Genomic DNA, 20,120 nt, shown 5'->3' with positions numbered 1-20,120 from the left:
GTTGGCCTTGAAGCACGTTGGAATGATGCCGCTCAGCCAGGGAGAAATTGAAGATGACAGTGAGAACATCTAGCTGGTCTGCACATCCTCTAACCAGGAATATGGTCTGGTCCAGTAGCCTTTCGTGGGTTGACCCTGCACAGGATTCTTCTCACATCGGTCACGGTGAGACACAGCACCCGACCATTTGGAGGAGGGGTGGACTTCCTCACTGCCACATCATTTTCCACCTCAAAACAAGCGTAGAAATTGTTCAGCGCATCTGGGAGGAAGGCATCACCTGCACAGTCAGGTAATGTCCTCTAGTTGGTGATGTCAAAAATGCCCTTCCACATGCGCTGTATGCGGCTGCTGTCCTGGAAGTGGCTGTGGATTCGCTGGGCGTGTGCACGCTTTGTCTCTCTGATGGCCCGGGACAGTTTGGCCCTTGCTGTTGTTAGAGCTGCCTTGTCGCCTGCTCTGAAGGCAGAGTCACGGGTCCTCAGCAGTGAACGCATCTCCGTGGTCATCCATGGCTTCTGGTTAGCGCATGTAACGATGTCGTCAATGCACTTGCTGATGTGGCCAATCACTGATGTCGTGTACTCCTCTAAGTTGGTAGAGTCACCATCGGTTGCAGCCTCCCTGAACATGTGCCAGTCAGTGTGCTCAAAGCAGTCTTGAACAGCAGAGATGGCTCCTGCTGGCCAGGTTTTCACCTGCTTCTGAACTGGTCTGGAGCGCCTGACGAGCGGTCTATATGCTGGGATTAGCATAACAGAGATGTGGTCTGAGTATCCAAGATGGGGGTGAGGCTCCGCCCGGTACACGTCAGGGATGTTTGTGTAAACAAGGTCCAACACACTCTCCCCCCTCGTTGCAAAGTCCACATACTGATGGAATTTGGGGAGCACTGACTTGAGGTTCGCGTGGTTAAAATCTCCAGTGACAATAAACAGTCCATCAGAGTGTGCGTTCTGCAGTTCACTAATAGCCCCATACAGTTCACAGAGTACCAACTTAGCATTAGCGCGGGGAGGAATGTAGACACAGACTATGAGGACAGTGGTGAATTCCCGTGGTAAATGAAATGGTCTGCCTCTAACAGTCACAAACTCCACTAGCGATGAGCAGTGTCTGGAAACCAGCACAAGAGTTCTTCACCATTCCGTATTGATGTAAACACACAAGCCACCACCACGAGTCTTACTGGAAAGAGCTGCATCCCTGTCCGCGCGAAACAAGGCGAGCCCCTTTCTTTAAAAAAAGGAAGACATCTCCTTCGTACTGGAATGAAAAGCCTCATCCTGAGAGCAGATGCGGCGGAGACGGAGGAATTGAGAGAAGGGAATGGTATATTTGCACGAGACAGGGTGGGAAGAGGAATAATCAAGGTAGCTGTGAGAGTCCGTAGGCTTATAGTAGATATCAGTAGATAAACTGTCTCCAGAGATAGAGACAGAAAGATCAAGAAAGGGGAGGGAGGTGTCGGAAATGAACCAGGTAAATTTGAGGGCAGGGTGAAAGTGGGAGGCAAAGTTAATGAAGTCAACGAGCTCAGCATGCATGCAGGAAGCAGCGCCAATGTAGTCGTCGATGTAGTGAAGGAAGAGTGGAGGACAGATACCATATAGGTTTGGAACATGGACTGTTCCACAAAGCCGACAAAAAGGCAGGCATAGCTAGGACTCATACGGGTGCCCACGGCTACACCCTTGGTTTGGAGGAAAAGGAGGAGCCAAAGGAGAAATTATTAATAAGGACTAATTTCACTAGATGGAGGAGAACGGTGGTAGAGGGGAACTGTTTAGGTCTGGAATCCAAAAAGAAGTGGAGAGCTTTAAGACCTTCCTGGTGGGGGATGGAGTTATCTAGGGACTGGACATCCATGGTGAAAATAAGGCGGTGGGGGCCAGGGAACTTAAGATCATTGAAAAAAATTCAAAGCGTGAGAAGTGACACGAACATAGATGGGAAGGGATAAAGCAGTGTTGAGGTATGCAGAAATGAGTTTGGTGGGACAGGAGCAAGCTGAGACAATGGATCTACCTGGGTCTAGACTGATATTAAATCCCTTTTCCATAGCTATCTGCCCTGATCTGTTCATTTTCAGCATTGATCTGTTTTGTGATAGTCCTTGCTGCATCTCCGGAAGTGCTTTTGTGCACCTGTGCTTAAAGGAATGAATGTGAGTAACAGTTTGAGTGCTGTATGAGCCATTTAATGGATAATCCTTTGGTCAGTTCTGAGTTTCTGTGAGCAGTGAGAGCCTACTTGCTGGTCTGGGTAAAGAGGTCTGCAAGGATATCGTGCAGAATTCATGCAACATGGCTTCTCTTGTATGATCATGCTGTTCTTTCAGGACATATACAGGGGACCAATCATTGGAGGAGCCCTCTCAACACCCTATAAAAGCTCAGTGCTGTCTAAACATATGGTATTAACATTGCAAAATGAATGTTGGCATCATTCTTGAGGTCTGTGCAGAAGCTATGAAGGAGACTGCAGGCCTTAGCTATGTGAGGTACTGAAAAACTAAAAGAGTATCTAATGTTGACCCTTTATTTAAGAAGAGGTGCAAGGACAAGCTGGGGAAACATGAACCCAGCATCACAGAGTCATTAGACATGTACAGCGTACATAACGAGGAAAGATTTGAAGGCGATCAGAGGAGTAAATGTTTTTCACACAGGGTGATAGGAAAGTTACTGAAAGGAATTCTGAGAGTCAAGTTCTTACCGCATTTGGAAAGGGAAGGACCGATCAGGTTGTGTTTAGTTTATGGACAATTGTGTCTCGTGAAGAGTAGACCAAAAGGATTGATGGGCAGCTGAGTAGTCTTTGTCTGCACATATTTAAGTGTTTTGACAACATAATGGACTAGTCAAGAAGGTTAAATCACATGGGATCTAAATTGAGCTATCTAATTGCATGTAAAATTGACTGAGTTACACAGCACTGAAGAAACCTCTCTGTTCCAGCTCATCCATGCTGAGCAGGTCCCTACCTAAGCTGCGTTTGGCTCATCTTGCTCAAAACACTTCTAATCCATGAACCTATCTCAATGTTGGAGATTATTTTTTAGATCGGTGGCCCATGTGCTGTAGGATTCAGTGCTCAGTCCACTGTTTGGTGTTTATAACCATATAACAATTACAGCAGGAAACAGGCCATCTCGGCCCTTCTAGTCCGTGCCGAACGCTTACTCTCACCTACCTGCACTCAGCTCATAACCCTCTGTTCCTTTCCTGTCCATATACCTATCCACAATTTATGTATTATTTATACACACACACACATATATATATATATATCACACACACACACACACACACATATATGTATTATATATGTATTATTTATATACACACACACACACACACACACACACACACACACACACACACACACACACACACACACACACATATATATATATATATATATATATATATATATATACACACACACACTTGTTTATATTAACAATTTGGATGAGAATGGAATAAGTTTGTGGCTGGCACCAAAATTACTGGCATGGAGGACACTAAAGAAGGTTGTCTATATCAACTGGGAAAGCGGGCAAAGGAATAATGGAAGGAATTTAACCCAGAGAGGTATGAAATGATGCAAGGCACTGAAGAGTGTTGTAGAAGAAAGACGCCTCAGTATACAAGTCCATATGGAGGTTTATAAAATCATAGGGTGCATAAATAAGGTGAAAAGCCACAATCCTTTCCCTAGGGTAAAGCTAGATGGCACAGGTTCAAAGTTCCAAATTCAAAGTAAATGCCGTATTAAAATATATCAGAATTGGGGGTATTACCACCAGCATGTGACATGAAATTTGTTAACTTTGCAGCAGCTGTTCAATGCAATACATAATTTAGCAGAGAGAATAATAATAAATAAAATAAAACATAATAAATAAACAAGTAATTCAATTATGTGTATTGAATAGATTTTTTTTAAATGTGCAAAAACAGAAATACTGTATATTTGAAAAAATGAGGTAGTATCCAAAGCTTCAATGTTCATTTAGGAATTGGATGGCAGAGGGGAAGAAGCTGTTCCTGAATCGCTGAGTGTGTGCCTTCAGGCTTCTGTATCTCCTACCTGATGGTAGCAGTGAGAAAAGGACATGCCCTGGGTGCTGGAGGTCCTTAATAATGGACGCTGCCTTTCTGAGACACCACTCCCTAAAGATGTCCTGATTACTTTGTAGGCTACTGTCAAAGCTGGAGCTGACTAGATTTACAACCTCCTGCAGCTTCTTTTGGTCCTGTGCAGTAGCCCCTCCATACCAGACAATGATGCAGCCTGCCAGAATGCTCTCCACGGTACAACTATAGAAGTTTTTAAGTGTATTTGTTGACATGCCAAATCTCTTCAAACTCCTAATAAAGTATAGCCGCTTTCCTTCTTTATGACTACATCAATATGTTGGGACCAGGTTAGATCCAATTGCAGAGGGAGGTACAGAGGCCCAGGTTCTGCATCTTCTCAAACAGGATTGTGGGAATGATGGTATTAAATGCTGAGCTATAGTAGATGAACAGCATCCTGACATAGGTGTTTGTGTTGTCTAAGTGGTCTAAAGCCATGTGAAAAGCCATTGAGATTGCGTCTGCTGTTGACCTATTGTGGCGATAGGCGAATTGCAATGGGTCCAGGTCCTTGCTGAGGCAGGAGTTCAGTCTAGTCATAACCAATCTCTCAAAGTATTTCATCACTGTTGATATGAGTGCTACCGGGCGATAGTCATTAAGGCAGCCCACATTATTCTTCTTAGGCACTGGTATAATGGTTGCCTTTTTGAAGCAAGTGGGAACTGCTGCCCATAACAGTGAGAGGTTGAAAATGTCCTCATCCCGCTAGTTGGTTGTCACAGGTTTTCAGAGCTATACCAGGTACTCCATCGGGACCTTCTGCCTTGCGAGGGTTCATTCTCTTTAAAAACAGTCTAACATCGGCCTTTGAGACAGAGATCACAGGGTCATCAGGTGCAGCAGGGATCTTCACAGCTGTAGTTGTCTGGTAGTGAAGTATCACTGCTATTCATGCTATTGGGTTTCAGTTTGTAGGAAATAATGTCTTGCAGACCCTGCCAGAGTTGCCGTGCATCTGATATCGCCTCCAACCTCGTCCAAAATTGTCTCTTCGCCCTTGAAATAGCCCGCCGCAAATCATACCTGGTTTTCTGGTATAGGCCTGGGTTGCCAGATTTGAATGCCACAGACCTAGCCTTCAGCAGACGACATACCTCCTGATTCATCCTCAGCTTTTGGTTTGGGAATGTGCGGTAAGTATTTGTGGGCACACACTCATCCACACAGGTTTCAATAAAATTGGTAACAACTGCAGCATACTCATCCAGATCCAAAGATAAACCTTGAATACAGTCCAGTCCACTGATTCTAAGCAGCCCTATAGGCGCTCCAGTACTTCCCTTGTCCAGACCTTCTTGGTCCTCGCTACTGGTGCTGCAGTCATCAGTCTCTGCCTATACTCAGGGAGTAGAAGTACAGCCAGGTGATCAGACTTCCCGAAGTGAGGGCGTGGAATCGTATGGTAGGCATTCTTGGTGGTGGCGTAGCAATGGTCCAGTGTGTTGTTTCCTCTGGTATTGCAAGTGATCTGTTGATGATAATTGCTTAGTGATTTTTTCAGACTGACCTTGTTAAAATCTCCCAAAACAATGGTGAAGGCCTTAGAGTGTTCTGTTTCGTGCATGTTGATCCCATTGTTCAGATCATCTAAAGCATGCTTGACATTGGCCTGAGGTGGAATGTAAATTCCTACCAGAATGACCCCAGAGAACTCCCGTGGTAAGTAAAAAGGACGGCTCTTTACTGCTAGATATTCCAGGTCTGGTGAGCAGAATTGGGACAGCACTGATATATTTGTTCACCAGGAAGAGTTGATCACGAGGCATACTCTTCCACCTCTACTTTTGAGAGACTCTATTGATCTATCCTGACTGTGTATATTAAACCTGTTGATCTGATTTGCTGCAACCGGTATAGTAGGGGTTAACCAGGGCTCCATAAAACACACACGGTCTCAATGTCCCTCTGATTTAGCACCCTGGCAGAGTTCATCTATTTTATTCACCAGAGACTGCATGTTGGCCAGCAATATAGTCATTATAGGGAGTTTAAAACCCTGTTTCCTTAAATGTACTTGTAATTCTGATCTGAGAACATGAAATGGAGAGTGATAGAAGACTACAGCACAAAAACAGGCCCTTCTGCCCATCTAGTCTGTGCCAAGCTATTTAAAACTGCCTAGTCCTATCAACTTGTACCCACACCATAGCCATTCATACCCTTCCCATCCATGTACCTATTCAAACTTCTCTTAAATGTTGAAATCAAAATTGCATCCACCACTTGCGCTGACAGTGTGTTCCACACTCTCACCACCCTCTCTAAATGAAATTTCCCTTAACGTTCCCCTTAAACATTTCACCTTTCACTCTTAATCCATGACCTAGTTGCACTCTCATCCAACTTCAGTGGGAAAAGCCTGCTTGCATCTGCAGTATCGTAATTTTATATACTTCTATCAGATCTCCCTTCAATCTTCTACATTCAATGGAATAAAATATTCAATCTTTCCTTAAAATTCAGGTCCTCCAGTACTGGCAACATCCTTGTAAATTTTCTCTGTACTCTTTCAATCTTAGTTACATCCTTCCTGCAGGTAGTTGACCAAAACTGCACACAATATTCCAAATTAGACCTCACCAATGTCTTCTACAACTTCAACATATCATCCCAACTCCTGTATTAAATACTTTGATCTATGAAGACCAATGTGCCAAAAGTTTTCTTTATGACCGTATATGCTTGTGACAGCACTTTCAATCAATTATGGACCTCTATTCCCAGATCCCTTTGTTCTACTGCTCTCCTCAGTGCCCTACCATTCACTGTGTAAAACCTATCCTGGTTTGTCCTACAAAGTACACCTCACACTTGTATGTATTAAGTTTCATCTGCCATTTTTCAGCCCATTTTCCCAGCTGATCCGGATCCAGCTGCAAGCTTTGATGGTCTTCCTCTCTGTTCACTGCACCCCCAATTTTGGTATCGTTGGCAAATTTGCTGATCCAGTTAACCACATTATTAACCAGATTGTTGGTATAGATGACAACAGCAGCACTGATCCCTGAATATATCTCAAAATAAAGATTCCTTAAATGTTTTGTCTTTACCTTTTATTCTGACAGATGCATACAAGCTTTGTACCCTCAAAATTTCACTTTTGAAGGCCTCAAACTTATCAAGTAATACCTTTGCCAGGAACCAGCCTGTCCCAATCCACATTTACCAGATCCTTTCTTCATTTTAGAATGTCAACCCAAGGACCAAACCTAACCTTTTCCATAATTATTTTGAAGCCAGTGGCATTATGATCACTAGATGCATAGTGTCCCCCTACACAGTCTCCTGTCACCTGCCCTGTTTCATTCCCTAATAGGCCCTCTTGTTGGGTCTTCTATGTGCCGATTATGGAAACTTCCCTGAACACAGTTGATAAACTTTATCCCATCTAGTTAATTTATAGCATGGGTGTCCCAGTCAATATAGGGAAAGTTAAAGTCACCTACTATCACAACTTTGTGTTTCTTGCAACAGTCTATGATCTCGCTACGAATTTGTTCCTATAATTCTGTGGACTGTTGTGTGGTCTATATTATAGCCTCATTAACATGGTGATACCTTTCTTATTCCTCAGTTCCACACATGAAGCATCACTCAACAAGTTTTGTGTTCTGACTGAGCACTGCTGTGACATTTTCCCTGACTGATAGATAACACCATCCCTCCTCCTTTAACCCTTACCTCTGTATCACATCTAAAGCAATGGAACCCCAGAATACTGAGCTGACAGTCCTGCCCCTCTTGCAACCATCTCATTAATATCTACAATATCATAATTCCATGTGTTGATTTATGTCCTGAGCTCATCTGCCTTTCTTTAAAATACTCCTTTCATTGAAATATATGCAATTTATCCCATTAGTCCCACCATGCTCAACCGTTTGATTCCTGACTTTATCTGAGCTCTTAACGTCTGACTCCACAACCTCACCACTATCTGTTCTGACAGTCTGGTTCCCATCCCCCTGAAACTCTAGTTTAACCCCCCACCCCTGTTCAATAGACAGTAGTGGCAAACCTAGTTTACGAATCCATGGATTGTGGGAACAATTCACTGATGAGGCAAGAGAAGTTATCCACTCTGGTATAAGATCTTGATGGTTGAGGTTTAAGTTTAAGAGGGGAAAGATTTAAAGGGTGGTGGGTATAGACAAGCTGCTGGAGGAAATGGTAAAGATGGGTACAGTCACCAAGTTTAAAAGACATTTGGATGGATACATTGATATGAAAGGTGTCCATGGCTCTAATCTTCAACCGCATCTAATTTTATTTATTTATTCGGATCTAGTTGTATTACATGAATGATGTGAGCCTGTAAAAGCCCACATTACTGTCATCGGTGATTTACTGTTTGACTGTAATGCACTCTGATATTTCAGTATTCAAGTTGAACTGGTGTCCAATATACACTGAGGAGGAGGAATCAATGCTTATTGGTGTACTGTCTTCAGCAGTAATTTTTTTCTGTCATGCAGGTTACGGAGACAGCAGGCCGTCTTTGGGAAACGAAGCTCTTGTTTTGGCCCAGATGAGCCCAGTGAGACTGGCAGTGACTTTGACGATGACCCTGAGCTATTGCAGTTACAGATTCCTTAAGCAGCAGTCGCAAAGTTGGTGTGCAGGAGGGAGCATCACTGTACTGTCATTCTTGCAAGCCACAGGCCAAGACTGGCATGGCTCTCTGTTACCTAGCTGAGCATCTGAGAACATAGCATTCGAGAAACTTCCTTTTGTATAAGCATAACTGTCACTTACTTTTATAATTGACTTTGTATACTTTAAAAGTTATTTATACATACAACTGACCACTGTAAACTATATTTACAATACATTAATTTTCTGTTATAAACCTGAGTACTGAGAGAGTGAGGTGGAATATTCATGTGATTCCTTTCACTGCTTCAGCTACATATTGAGCTGAAATGGTATCTCCAGCTCTGGATCCTGTGAGATCAACAGATAATCGGCTCACCACAGTCTTCTCAATCACTGAAATGCTGAGAATTTGATAACTGTTAAGTTCTGTTCCAGAATTCACTGCCTTAAAGAGCAGTGGATGCACGTTCAATGGCAACATTAAGTAGAGAGTTCAATAAATAACATAGATGGTGAGAAAAATCAACAGGATAAATGCCCAGGCCTCAACAAAATATTTTTCAACCCTGTTAAAGGAAACAATGCTTATTATGTCAGTGAAACTAGTGCTCTCTTTAATACAGTACCCTTCAGAGAATCTTTTGTGGAATGTAATCGATTGGGGTGCTGCCTGAGGACCTGATCCAATATCAGCACAACTGGTCAAATGGGCATCGGTATTGTAAGGGAAACTGTGTGGGCTCTGTGAAACAGACCCTAGTGAAAGTTGGCACCCATAGAATCACCCAGTGAGAGTGGGGTTCTGTGCAGTTGAAGTGGGGTCTGTACAATCAGATCCCAGTCAGTGTGCTGTTCTGTGGAACTGGATACCAATGACAGTATGGTAATATGGAATCGCATTTCAGTGAGAGCAGGGTCCCGTGGAATCGGATGCCAGTGAGAGCAGGGAACTATGGAATCGGATCCCAGTGAGAGCAGGGTCCCGTGGAATCGGATGCCAGTGAGAGCAGGGAACTATGGAATCGGATCCCAGTGAGAGCAGGGAACTGTGGAATCGGATCCCAGTGAGAGCAGGGTCCAGTGGAATCGGATCCCAGTGAGAGCAGGGTCCCGTGGAATCGGATCCCAGTGAGAGCAGGGTCCCGTGGAAACAGATCCCAGTGAGAACAGAGAACTGTGGAATCGGATCCCAGTGAGAGCAGGGAACTGTGGAATCGGATCCCAGTGAGAGCAGGGAACTGTGGAATCGGATCCCAGTGAGAGCAGGGAACTGTGGAATCGGATCTCAGAGAGAGCAGGGTCCTGTGGAATGGGATCCCAGTGAGAGCAGGGACCCGTGGAATCGGATCCCAGTGAGAGCAGGGACCCGTGGAATCGGATCCCAGTGAGAGCAGGGTCCCGTGGAAGCTGATCCCAGTGAGAGCAGGGAACTGTGGAATCGGATCCCAGTGAGAGCAGGGAACTGTGGAATCAGATCCCAGTGAGAGCAGGGAACTGTGGAATCGGATCCCAGTGAGAGCAGGGAACTGTGGAATCGGATCCCAGTGAGAGCAGGGTCCCGTGGAATCAGATCCCAGTGAGAGCAGGGTCCCGTGGAATGGGATCCCAGTGAGAGCAGGGACCCATGGAATCGGATCCCAGTGAGAGCAGGGAACTGTGGAATCGGATCCCAGTGAGAGCAGGGTCCCGTGGAATCAGATCCCAGTGAGAGCAGGGTCCCGTGTAATCGGATCCCAGTGAGAGCAGGGAACTGTGGAATCGGATCCCAGTGAGAGCAGGGAACTGTGGAATCGGATCCCAGTGAGTAGCAGGGAACTGTGGAATCGGATCCCAGTGAGAGCAGGGAACTGTGGAATCGGATCCCAGTGAGAGCAGGGAACTGTGGAATTGGATCCCAGTGAGAGCAGGGTCCCGTGGAATTGGGTCCCAGTGAGAGCAGGGAACTGTGGATTAGGATCCCAGTGAGAGCAGGGTCCCGTGGAATCGGATCCCAGTGAGAGCAGGGTCCCGTGGAATCGGATCCCAGTGAGAGCAGGGTCCCGTGGAATCGGATCCCAGTGAGAGCAGGGAACTGTGGAATTGGATCCCAGTGAGAGCAGGGAACTGTGGAATCGGATCCCAGTGAGAGCAGGGTCCCGTGGAATGGGATCCCAGTGAGAGCAGGGAACTGTGGATTAGGATCCCAGTGAGAGCAGGGTCCCGTGGAATCAGATCCAAGTGAGAGCAGGGTCCCGTGGAATTGGATCCCAGTGAGAGCAAAGACCAGTGGAATTGGACCCCAGTGAGAGCAGGGAACTGTGGAATCGGATCCCAGTGAGAGCAGGGTCCCATGCAATCAGATCCCAGTGAGAGCAGGTCCCGTGGAATTGGACCCCAGTGAGAGCTGGGACTGTGGAATCAGATTCCAGGGAGAGCAGCGACCCGTGGAATTGGATCCCAGTGAGAGCAGGGACCAATGGAATCGGATCCCAGTGAGAGCAGGGACCAATGTAATCGGATCCCAGTGAGAGCAGGGACCCATGGAATCAGATCCCAGTGAGAGCAGGTTCCCGTGGAATTGGATCCCAGTAAGAGCAGGGAACTGTGGAATCAGATCCCAGTGAGAGCAGGGAACTGTGGAATCGGATCCCAGTGAGAGCAGGGTCCCATGGAATCGGATCCCAGTGAGAGCAGGTTCCCGTGGAATTGGATCCCAGTAAGAGCAGGGAACTGTGGAATCAGATCCCAGTGAGAGCAGGTTCCCGTGGAATCGGATCCCAGTGAGAGCAGGGAACTGTGGAATCGGATCCCAGTGAGAGCAGGGAACTGTGGAATCGGATCCCAGTAAGAGCAGGGAACTGTGGAATTGGATCCCAGTGAGAGCAGGGAACTGTGGAATCGGATCCCAGTGAGAGCAAAGACCAGTGGAATCGGATCCCAGTGAGAGCAGGGTCCCATGGAATCGATTCCCAGTGAGAGCAGGGTCCTATGGAATCGGATCCCAGTGAGAGCAGGGTCCCATGGAATCAGATCCCAGTAAGAGCAGGGTCCCGTGGAATCAGATCCCAGTGAGAGCAGGGAACAGTGGAATCGGATCCCTGTGTGAACAGGGACCCATGGAATTGGATCCCAGTGAGAGCAGGGACCTGTGGAACTGGATCCCTCTGAAAGGAGAGTTCTGTGGAACACGATCATAATGTGGGTTAGGGTCCTGTGGAACCGGATCTCATTAAGAGTGGCAGTGACCTGTGGAAATGTAGGCCAGAGAGTGTGGTGCCTGTGGAACTGGATTTCAGTGAGACCAGGGTAGCGTGGAATCGGATCCCAGTGAGAGCAGGGAACTGTGGATAAGGATCCCAGTGAGAGCAGGGAACTGTGGAATCGGATCCCAGTGAGAGCAAAGACCAGTGGAATCAGATCCCAGTGAGAGCAGGGAACTGTGGAATTGGATCCGAGTGAGAGCAGGGAACTGTGGATTAGGATCCCAGTGAGAGCAGGGAACTGTGGAATCGGATCCCAGTGAGAGCAAAGACCAGTGGAATTGGACCCCAGTGAGAGCAGGGAACTGTGGAATCGGATCCCAGTGAGAGCAGGGTCCCATGGAATCAGATCCCAGTGAGAGCAGGTCCCGTGGAATCGGATCCCAGTGAGAGCAGGGTCCCATGGAATCGGATCCCAGTGAGAGCAGGGACCCATGGAATTGGATCCCAGTAAGAGCAGGTTCCCGTGGAATTGGATCCCAGTAAGAGCAGGGAACTGTGGAATCGGATCCCAGTGAGAGCAGGTTCCCGTGGAATTGGATCCCAGTAAGAGCAGGGAACTGTGGAATCAGATCCCAGTGAGAGCAGGTTCCCGTGGAATCGGATCCCAGTGAGAGCAGGGAACTGTGGAATCGGATCCCAGTGAGAGCAGGGAACTGTGGAATCGGATCCCAGTAAGAGCAGGGAACTGTGGAATTGGATCCCAGTGAGAGCAGGGAACTGTGGAATTGGATCCCAGTGAGAGCAGGGAACTGTGGAATCGGATCCCAGTGAGAGCAGGGACCTGTGGAACTGGATCCCTCTGAGAGGAGAGTTCTCTGGAACACGATCATAATGTGGGTTAGGGTCCTGTGGAACCGGATCTTATTAAGAGTGGCAGTGACCTGTGGAAATGTAGGCCAGAGAGTGTGGTGCCTGTGGAACTGGATTTCAGTGAGACCAGGGTAGCGTGGAATCGGATCCCAGTGAGAGCAGGGAACTGTGGAATTGGATCCAGGTGAGAGCAGGGTCCCGTGGAATCGGATCCCAGTAAGAGCAGGGAACTGTGGAATTGGATCCAGGTGAGAGCAGGGTCCCGTGGAATCGGATCCCAGTAAGAGCAGGGAACTGTGGAATCGGATCCCAGTGAGAGCAGGGAACTGTGGAATTGGATCCAGGTGAGAGCAGGGTCCCGTGGAATCGGATCCAGTAAGAGCAGGGAACTGTGGAATCGGATCCCAGTGAGAGCAGGGAACTGTGGAATCGGATCCCAGTGAGAGCAGGGTCCCATTGAGTCAGATCCTAGTGAGAGCAGGGTCCCGTGGAATTGGATCCCAGTAAGAGCAGGGAACTGTGGAATCGGATCCCAGTGAGAGCAGGGAACTGTGGAATCAGATCCCAGTGAGAGCAGGGAACTGTGGAATCGGATCCCAGTAAGAGCAGGGAACTGTGGAATCGGATCCCAGTGAGAGCAGGGTCCCATGGAATCAGATCCCAGTGAGAGCAGGGTCCCATTGAGTCAGATCCTAGTGAGAGCAGGGTCCCGTGGAATTGGATCCCAGTAAGAGCAGGGAACTGTGGAATCGGATCCCAGTGAGAGCAGGGTCCCGTGGAATCGGATCCCAGTGAGAGCAGGGACCCATGGAATCGGATCCCAGTGAGAGCAGGGACCTTTGGGATCGGACCCCAGTGAGAGCAGAGGCCAGTGGAATCATATCCCTGTGAGAGCAGGGTCCCGTGGAATTGGATCCCAGTGAGAGCTGGGTCCCGTGGAATCGGATCCCAGTGAAAGCAGGGACCCATGGAATCGGATCCCAGTGAGAACAGGGACCCTTTGAATCGGATTCCAGTGAGAGCAGGGTCCCATGGAATCAGATCCCAGTGAAGCAGGGACCCATGGAATCGGATCCCAGTGAGAGCAGGGTCCCATGGAATCGGATCCCAGTGAAAGCAGGGACCTTTGGGATCGGATCCCAGTGAGAGCAGGGACCCATGGAATCGGATCCCAGTGAGAGCAGGGACCCATGGAATCGGATCCCAGTCAGAGCAGGGACCTTTGGGATCGGACCCAGTGAGAGCAGAGGCCAGTGGAATCATATCCCTGTGAGAGCAGGGTCCCGTGGGATCGGATCCCAGTGAGAGCAGGGACCTGTGGAATCGGATCCCAGTGAGAGCAGGGAACTGTGGAATCGGATCCCAGTGAGAGCAGGGAACTGTGGAATTGGATCCCAGTGAGAGCAGGGTCCCGTGGAATTGGGTCCCAGTGAGAGCAGGGAACTGTGGATTAGGATCCCAGTGAGAGCAGGGTCCCGTGGAATCGGATCCCAGTGAGAGCAGGGTCCCGTGGAATCGGATCCCAGTGAGAGCAGGGTCCCGTGGAATCGGATCCCAGTGAGAGCAGGGAACTGTGGAATTGGATCCCAGTGAGAGCAGGGAACTGTGGAATCGGATCCCAGTGAGAGCAGGGTCCCGTGGAATGGGATCCCAGTGAGAGCAGGGAACTGTGGATTAGGATCCCAGTGAGAGCAGGGTCCCGTGGAATCAGATCCAAGTGAGAGCAGGGAACTGTGGAACTGGATCCCTCTGAGAGGAGAGTTCTGTGGAACACGATCATAATGTGTCTTAGGGTCCTGTGGAACCGGATCTTATTAAGAGTGGCAGTGTCCTGTGGAAATGTAGGCCAGAGAGTGTGGTGCCTGTGGAACTGGATTTCAGTGAGATCAGGGCATCGTGGAATCGGATCCCAGGGAGAGCAGGAAGCCATGGAATTGGATCCCAGTGAGAGCAGGGAACTGTGGAATCGGATCCCAGTGAGAGCAGGGACCCATGGAATCGGATCCCAGTCAGAGCAGGGACTTTTGGGATCGGACCACAGTGAGAGCAGAGGCCAGTGGAATCATATCCCTGTGAGAGCAGGGTCTGGTGGAATTGGACCCCAGTGAGAGCAGGGACCTGTGGAACTGGATCCCTCTGAGAGGAGAGTTCTGTGGAACACGATCATAATGTGGGTTAGGGTCCTGTGGAACTGGATCTCATTAAGAGTGGCAGTGACCTGTGGAAATGTAGGCCAGAGAGTGTGGTGCCTGTGGAACTGGATTTCAGTGAGACCAGGGTAGCGTGGTATCGGATCCCAGTGAGAGCAGGGAACTGTGGATTAGGATCCCAGTGAGAGCAGGGAACTGTGGAATCGGATCCCAGTGAGAGCAGGGAACTGTGGAATCGGATCCCAGTGAGAGCAGGGCCGCATGGAATCGGATTCCAGTGAGAGCAGGGTCCCATGGAGTCAGATCCTAGTGAGAGCAGGGTCCCGTGGAATTGGACCCCAGTGAGAGCAGTGAACTGTGGAATTGGATCCCAGTGAGAGCTGGGTCCTGTGGAATCTGATTCCAGGGAGAGCAGGGACCCGTGGAATCGGATCCCATTGAGAGCAGGGACCCATGGAATCGGATCCCAGTGAGAGCAGGAACCCATGGAATCGAATCCCAGTGAGAGCAGGGACCCATGGAATCGGATCCCAGTCAGGGCAGGGTCCTGTGGAATCGGATCCCAGTGAGAGCAGGGTCCCATGGAATCAGATTCCAGGGAGAGCAGGGACCTTTGGGAGCGGACCCCAGTGAGAGCAGAGGCCAGTGGAATCATATCCCTGTGAGAGCAGGGTCCCGTGGAATTGGACCCCAGTGAGAGCAGGGACCTGTGGAACTGGATCCCTCTGAGAGGAGAGTTCTGTGGAACACGATCATAATGTGGGTTAGGGTCCTGTGGAACTGGATCTCATTAAGAGTGGCAGTGACCTGTGGAAATGTAGGCCAGAGAGTGTGGTGCCTGTGGAACTGGATTTCAGTGAGACCAGGGTAGCGTGGAATCGGATCCCAGTGAGAGCAGGGAACTGTGGAATTGGATCCAGGTGAGAGCAGGGTCCCGTGGAATCGGATCCCAGTAAGAGCAGGGAACTGTGGAATCGGATCCCAGTGAGAGCAGGGAACTGTGGAATCGGATCCCAGTGAGAGCAGGGTCCCATTGAGTCAGATCCTAGTGAGAGCAGGGTCCCGTGGAATTGGATCCCAGTAAGAGCAGGGAACTGTGGAATCGGATCCCAGTGAGAGCAGGGTCCCATGGAATCAGATCCCAGTGAGAGCAGGGTCCCGTGGAATTGGACCCCAGTGAGAGCTGGGACTGTGGAATCAGATTCCAGGGAGAGCAGGGACCCATGGAATCGGATCCCAGTGAGAGCAGGGACCCATGGAATTGGATCCCAGTGAGAGCAGGGACCTTTGGGATCGGACCCCAGTGAGAGCAGAGGCCAGTGGAATCATATCCCTGTGAGAGCAGGGTCCCGTGGAATCGGATCCCAGTGAGAGCAGGGACCTGTGGAACTGGATCCCTCTGAGAGGAGAGTTCTGTGGAAAACGATCATAATGTGTCTTAGGGTCCTGTGGAACCGGATCTCATTAAGAGTGGCAGTGTCCTGTGGAAATGTAGGCCATAGAGTGTGGTGCCTGTGGAACTGGATTTCAGTGAGACCAGGGTAGCGTGGAATCGGATCCCAGTGAGAGCAGGGAACTGTGGATTAGGATCCCAGTGAGAGCAGGGAACTGTGGAATCGGATCCCAGTGAGAGCAGGGAACTGTGGAATCGGATCCCAGTGAGAGCAGGGCCCCATGGAATCGGATTCCAGTGAGAGTAGGGTCCCATGGAGTCAGATCCTAGTGAGAGCAGGGTCCCGTGGAATTGGACCCCAGTGAGAGCAGTGAACTGTGGAATTGGATCCCAGTGAGAGCTGGGTCCTGTGGAATCTGATTCCAGGGAGAGCAGGGACCCGTGGAATCGGATCCCATTGAGAGCAGGGACCCATGGAATCGGATCCCAGTGAGAGCAGGGACCCGTGGAATCGGATCCCATTGAGAGCAGGGACCCATGGAATCGGATCCCAGTGAGAGCAGGGACCCATGGAATCGGATCCCAGTGAGGGCAGGGTCCCATGGAATCGGATCCCAGTGAGAGCAGGGACCTTTGGGATCGGACCCCAGTGAGAGCAGAGGCCAGTGGAATCATATCCCTGTGAGAGCAGGGTCCCGTGGAATTGGACCCCCGTGAGAACAGGGAACTGTGGAACTGGATCCCTCTGAGAGGAGAGTTCTGTGGAACACGATCATAATGTGGGTTAGGGTCCTGTGGAACCGGATCTCATTAAGAGTGGCAGTGACCTGTGGAAATCTATTCCAGAGAGTGTGGTGCCTGTGGAACTGGATTTCAGTGAGACCAGGGTAGCGTGGAATCGGATCCCAGTGAGAGCAGGGAACTGTGGAATTGGATCCAGGTGAGAGCAGGGTCCCGTAGAATCGGATCCCAGTAAGAGCAGGGAACTGTGGAATCGGATCCCAGTGAGAGCAGGGAACTGTGGAATCAGATCCCAGTGAGAGCAGGGTCCCATGGAATCAGATCCCAGTGAGAGCAGGGTCCCATTGAGTCAGATCCTAGTGAGAGCAGGGTCCCGTGGAATCGGATCCCAGTGAGAGCAAAGACCAGTGGAATCGGATCCCAGTGAGAGCTGGGACTGTGGAATCAGATTCCAGGGAGAGCAGGGACCCATGGAATCAGATTCCAGGGAGAGCAGGGACCTTTGTGATCGGACCCCAGTGAGAGCAGAGGCCAGTGGAATCATATCCCTGTGAGAGCAGGGTCTGGTGGAATTGGACCCCAGTGAGAGCAGGGACCTGTGGAACTGGATCCCTCTGAGAGGAGAGTTCTGTGGAACACGATCATAATGTGGGTTAGGGTCCTGTGGAACCGGATCTCATTAAGAGTGGCAGTGACCTGTGGAAATCTATTCCAGAGTGTGTGGTGCCTGTGGAACTGGATTTCAGTGAGACCAGGGTAGCGTGGAATCGGATCCCAGTGAGAGCAGGGAACTGTGGAATTGGATCCAGGTGAGAGCAGGGTCCCGTGGAATCGGATCCCAGTAAGAGCAGGGAACTGTGGAATCGGATCCCAGTGAGAGCAGGGAACTGTGGAATCGGATCCCAGTGAGAGCTGGGTCCTGTGGAATCTGATTCCAGGGAGAGCAGGGACCCGTGGAATCGGATCCCAGTGAGAGCAGAGGCCAGTGGAATCATATCCCTGTGAGAGCAGGGTCCCGTGGAATTGGACCCCAGTGAGAGCAGGGACCTGTGGAACTGGATCCCTCTGAGAGGAGAGTTCTGTGGAACACGATCATAATGTGGGTTAGGGTCCTGTGGAACTGGATCTCATTAAGAGTGGCAGTGACCTGTGGAAATGTAGGCCAGAGAGTGTGGTGCCTGTGGAACTGGATTTCAGTGAGACCAGGTTAGCGTGGAATCGGATCCCAGTGAGAGCAGGGAACTGTGGAATTGGATCCAGGTGAGAGCAGGCTCCCATGTAATCGGATCCCAGTAAGAGCAGGGAACTGTGGAATCGGATCCCAGTGAGAGCAGGGAACTGTGGAATCGGATCCCAGTGAGAGCAGGGTCCCATTGAATCAGATCCTAGTGAGAGCAGGGTCCCGTGGAATTGGATCCCAGTAAGAGCAGGGAACTGTGGAATCGGATCCCAGTGAGAGCAGGGTCCCATGGAATCAGATCCCAGTGAGAGCAGGGTCCCGTGGAATTGGACCCCAGTGAGAGCTGGGACTGTGGAATCAGATTCCAGGGAGAGCAGGGTCCCATGGAATCGGATCCCAGTGAGAGCAGGGACCCATGGAATCGGATCCCAGTGAGAGCAGGGACCCATGGAATCGGATCCCAGTGAGAGCAGGGACCCATGGAATTGGATCCCAGTGAGAGCAGGGACCCATGGAATCGGATCCCAGTGAGAGCAGGGACCTTTGGGATCGGACCCCAGTGAGAGCAGAGGCCAGTGGAATCATATCCCTGTGAGAGCAGGGTCCCGTGGAATCGGATCCCAGTGAGAGCAGGGACCTGTGGAACTGGATCCCTCTGAGAGGAGAGTTCTGTGGAACACGATCATAATGTGTCTTAGGGTCCTGTGGAACCGGATCTTATTAAGAGTGGCAGTGTCCTGTGGAAATGTAGGCCAGAGAGTGTGGTGCCTGTGGAACTGGATTTCAGTGAGACCAGGGTAGCGTGGAATCGGATCCCAGTGAGAGCAGGGAACTGTGGAATTGGATCCCAGTGGGAGCTGGGTCCTGTGGAATCTGATTCCAGGGAGAGCAGGGACCCGTGGAATCGGATCCCATTGAGAGCAGGGACCCATGGAATCGGATCCCAGTGAGAGCAGGGACCCATGGAATCGAATCCCAGTGAGAGCAGGGACCCATGGAATCGGATCCCAGTGAGAGCAGGGACCTTTGGGATCGGACCCCAGTGAGAGCAGAGGCCAGTGGAATCATATACCTGTGAGAGCAGGGTCCCGTGGAATCGGATCCCAGTGAGAGCAGGGACCTGTGGAACTGGATCCCTCTGAGAGGAGAGTTCTGTGGAACACGATCATAATGTGGGTTAGGGTCCTGTGGAACCGGATCTCATTAAGAGTGGCAGTGACCTGTGGAAATGTAGTCCAGAGAATGTGGTGCCTGTGGAACTGGATTTCAGTGAGACCAGGGTAGCGTGGAATCGGAACCCCGTGAGAGCAGGGAACTGTGGAATTGGATCCCAGTGAGAGCAGGGTCCCGTCGAATCGGATCCCAGTGAGAGCAGGGAACTGTGGAATCAGATCCCAGTGACAGCAGGGAACTGTGGAATCGGATCCCAGTGAGAGCAGGGAACTGTGGAATCAGATCCCAGTGAGAGCAGGGTCCCGTGGAATTGGACCCCAGTGAGAGCTGGGACTGTGGAATCAGATTCCAGGGAGAGCAGGGAACTGTGGAATCGGATCCCAGTGAGAGCAAAGACCAGTGGAATCCGATCCCAGTGAGAGCTGGGACTGTGGAATCAGATTCCAGGGAGAGCAGGGTCCCATGGAATCGGATCCCAGTGAGAGCAGGGACCCATGGAATTGGATCCCAGTGAGAGCAGGGACCCATGGAATCAGATCCCAGTGAGAGCAGGGACCCATGGAATCGGATCCCAGTGAGAGCAGGGACCCATGGAATTGGATCCCAGTGAGAGCAGGGACCCATGGAATCAGATTCCAGGGAGAGCAGGGACCTTTGGGATCGGACCCCAGTGAGAGCAGAGGCCAG

At 49.9% G+C, this 20,120-nt stretch overlaps 1 protein-coding gene across 3 annotated transcripts in view; it reads left to right on the top strand.

The window, feature by feature from the left end:
• ccdc102a (coiled-coil domain containing 102A) overlaps positions 1 to 9,014 on the top strand; it is a 236,746-nt gene extending 227,732 nt beyond the window's left edge. For 2 of the 3 annotated variants that reach the window (XM_059992450.1, XM_059992448.1), the window contains 2 exons: positions 5,081 to 5,281; positions 8,624 to 8,763. In XM_059992450.1, the coding sequence (XP_059848433.1) occupies positions 5,081 to 5,249 (169 nt within the window). In that variant the 3' untranslated portion in view covers positions 5,250 to 5,281; positions 8,624 to 8,763. Of the gene's footprint in view, positions 1 to 5,080; positions 5,282 to 8,623 lie in introns of all 3 variants that reach the window. The other variant, XM_059992451.1, reaches the window with a different exon arrangement.
• Positions 9,015 to 20,120: the final 11,106 nt, after the last annotated feature.

This window comes from Hypanus sabinus, chromosome 17 (assembly GCF_030144855.1).
Source record: "Hypanus sabinus isolate sHypSab1 chromosome 17, sHypSab1.hap1, whole genome shotgun sequence".
NCBI lineage: Eukaryota > Metazoa > Chordata > Chondrichthyes > Myliobatiformes > Dasyatidae > Hypanus > Hypanus sabinus.
This window is presented reverse-complemented; position numbering and strand designations above follow the sequence as displayed.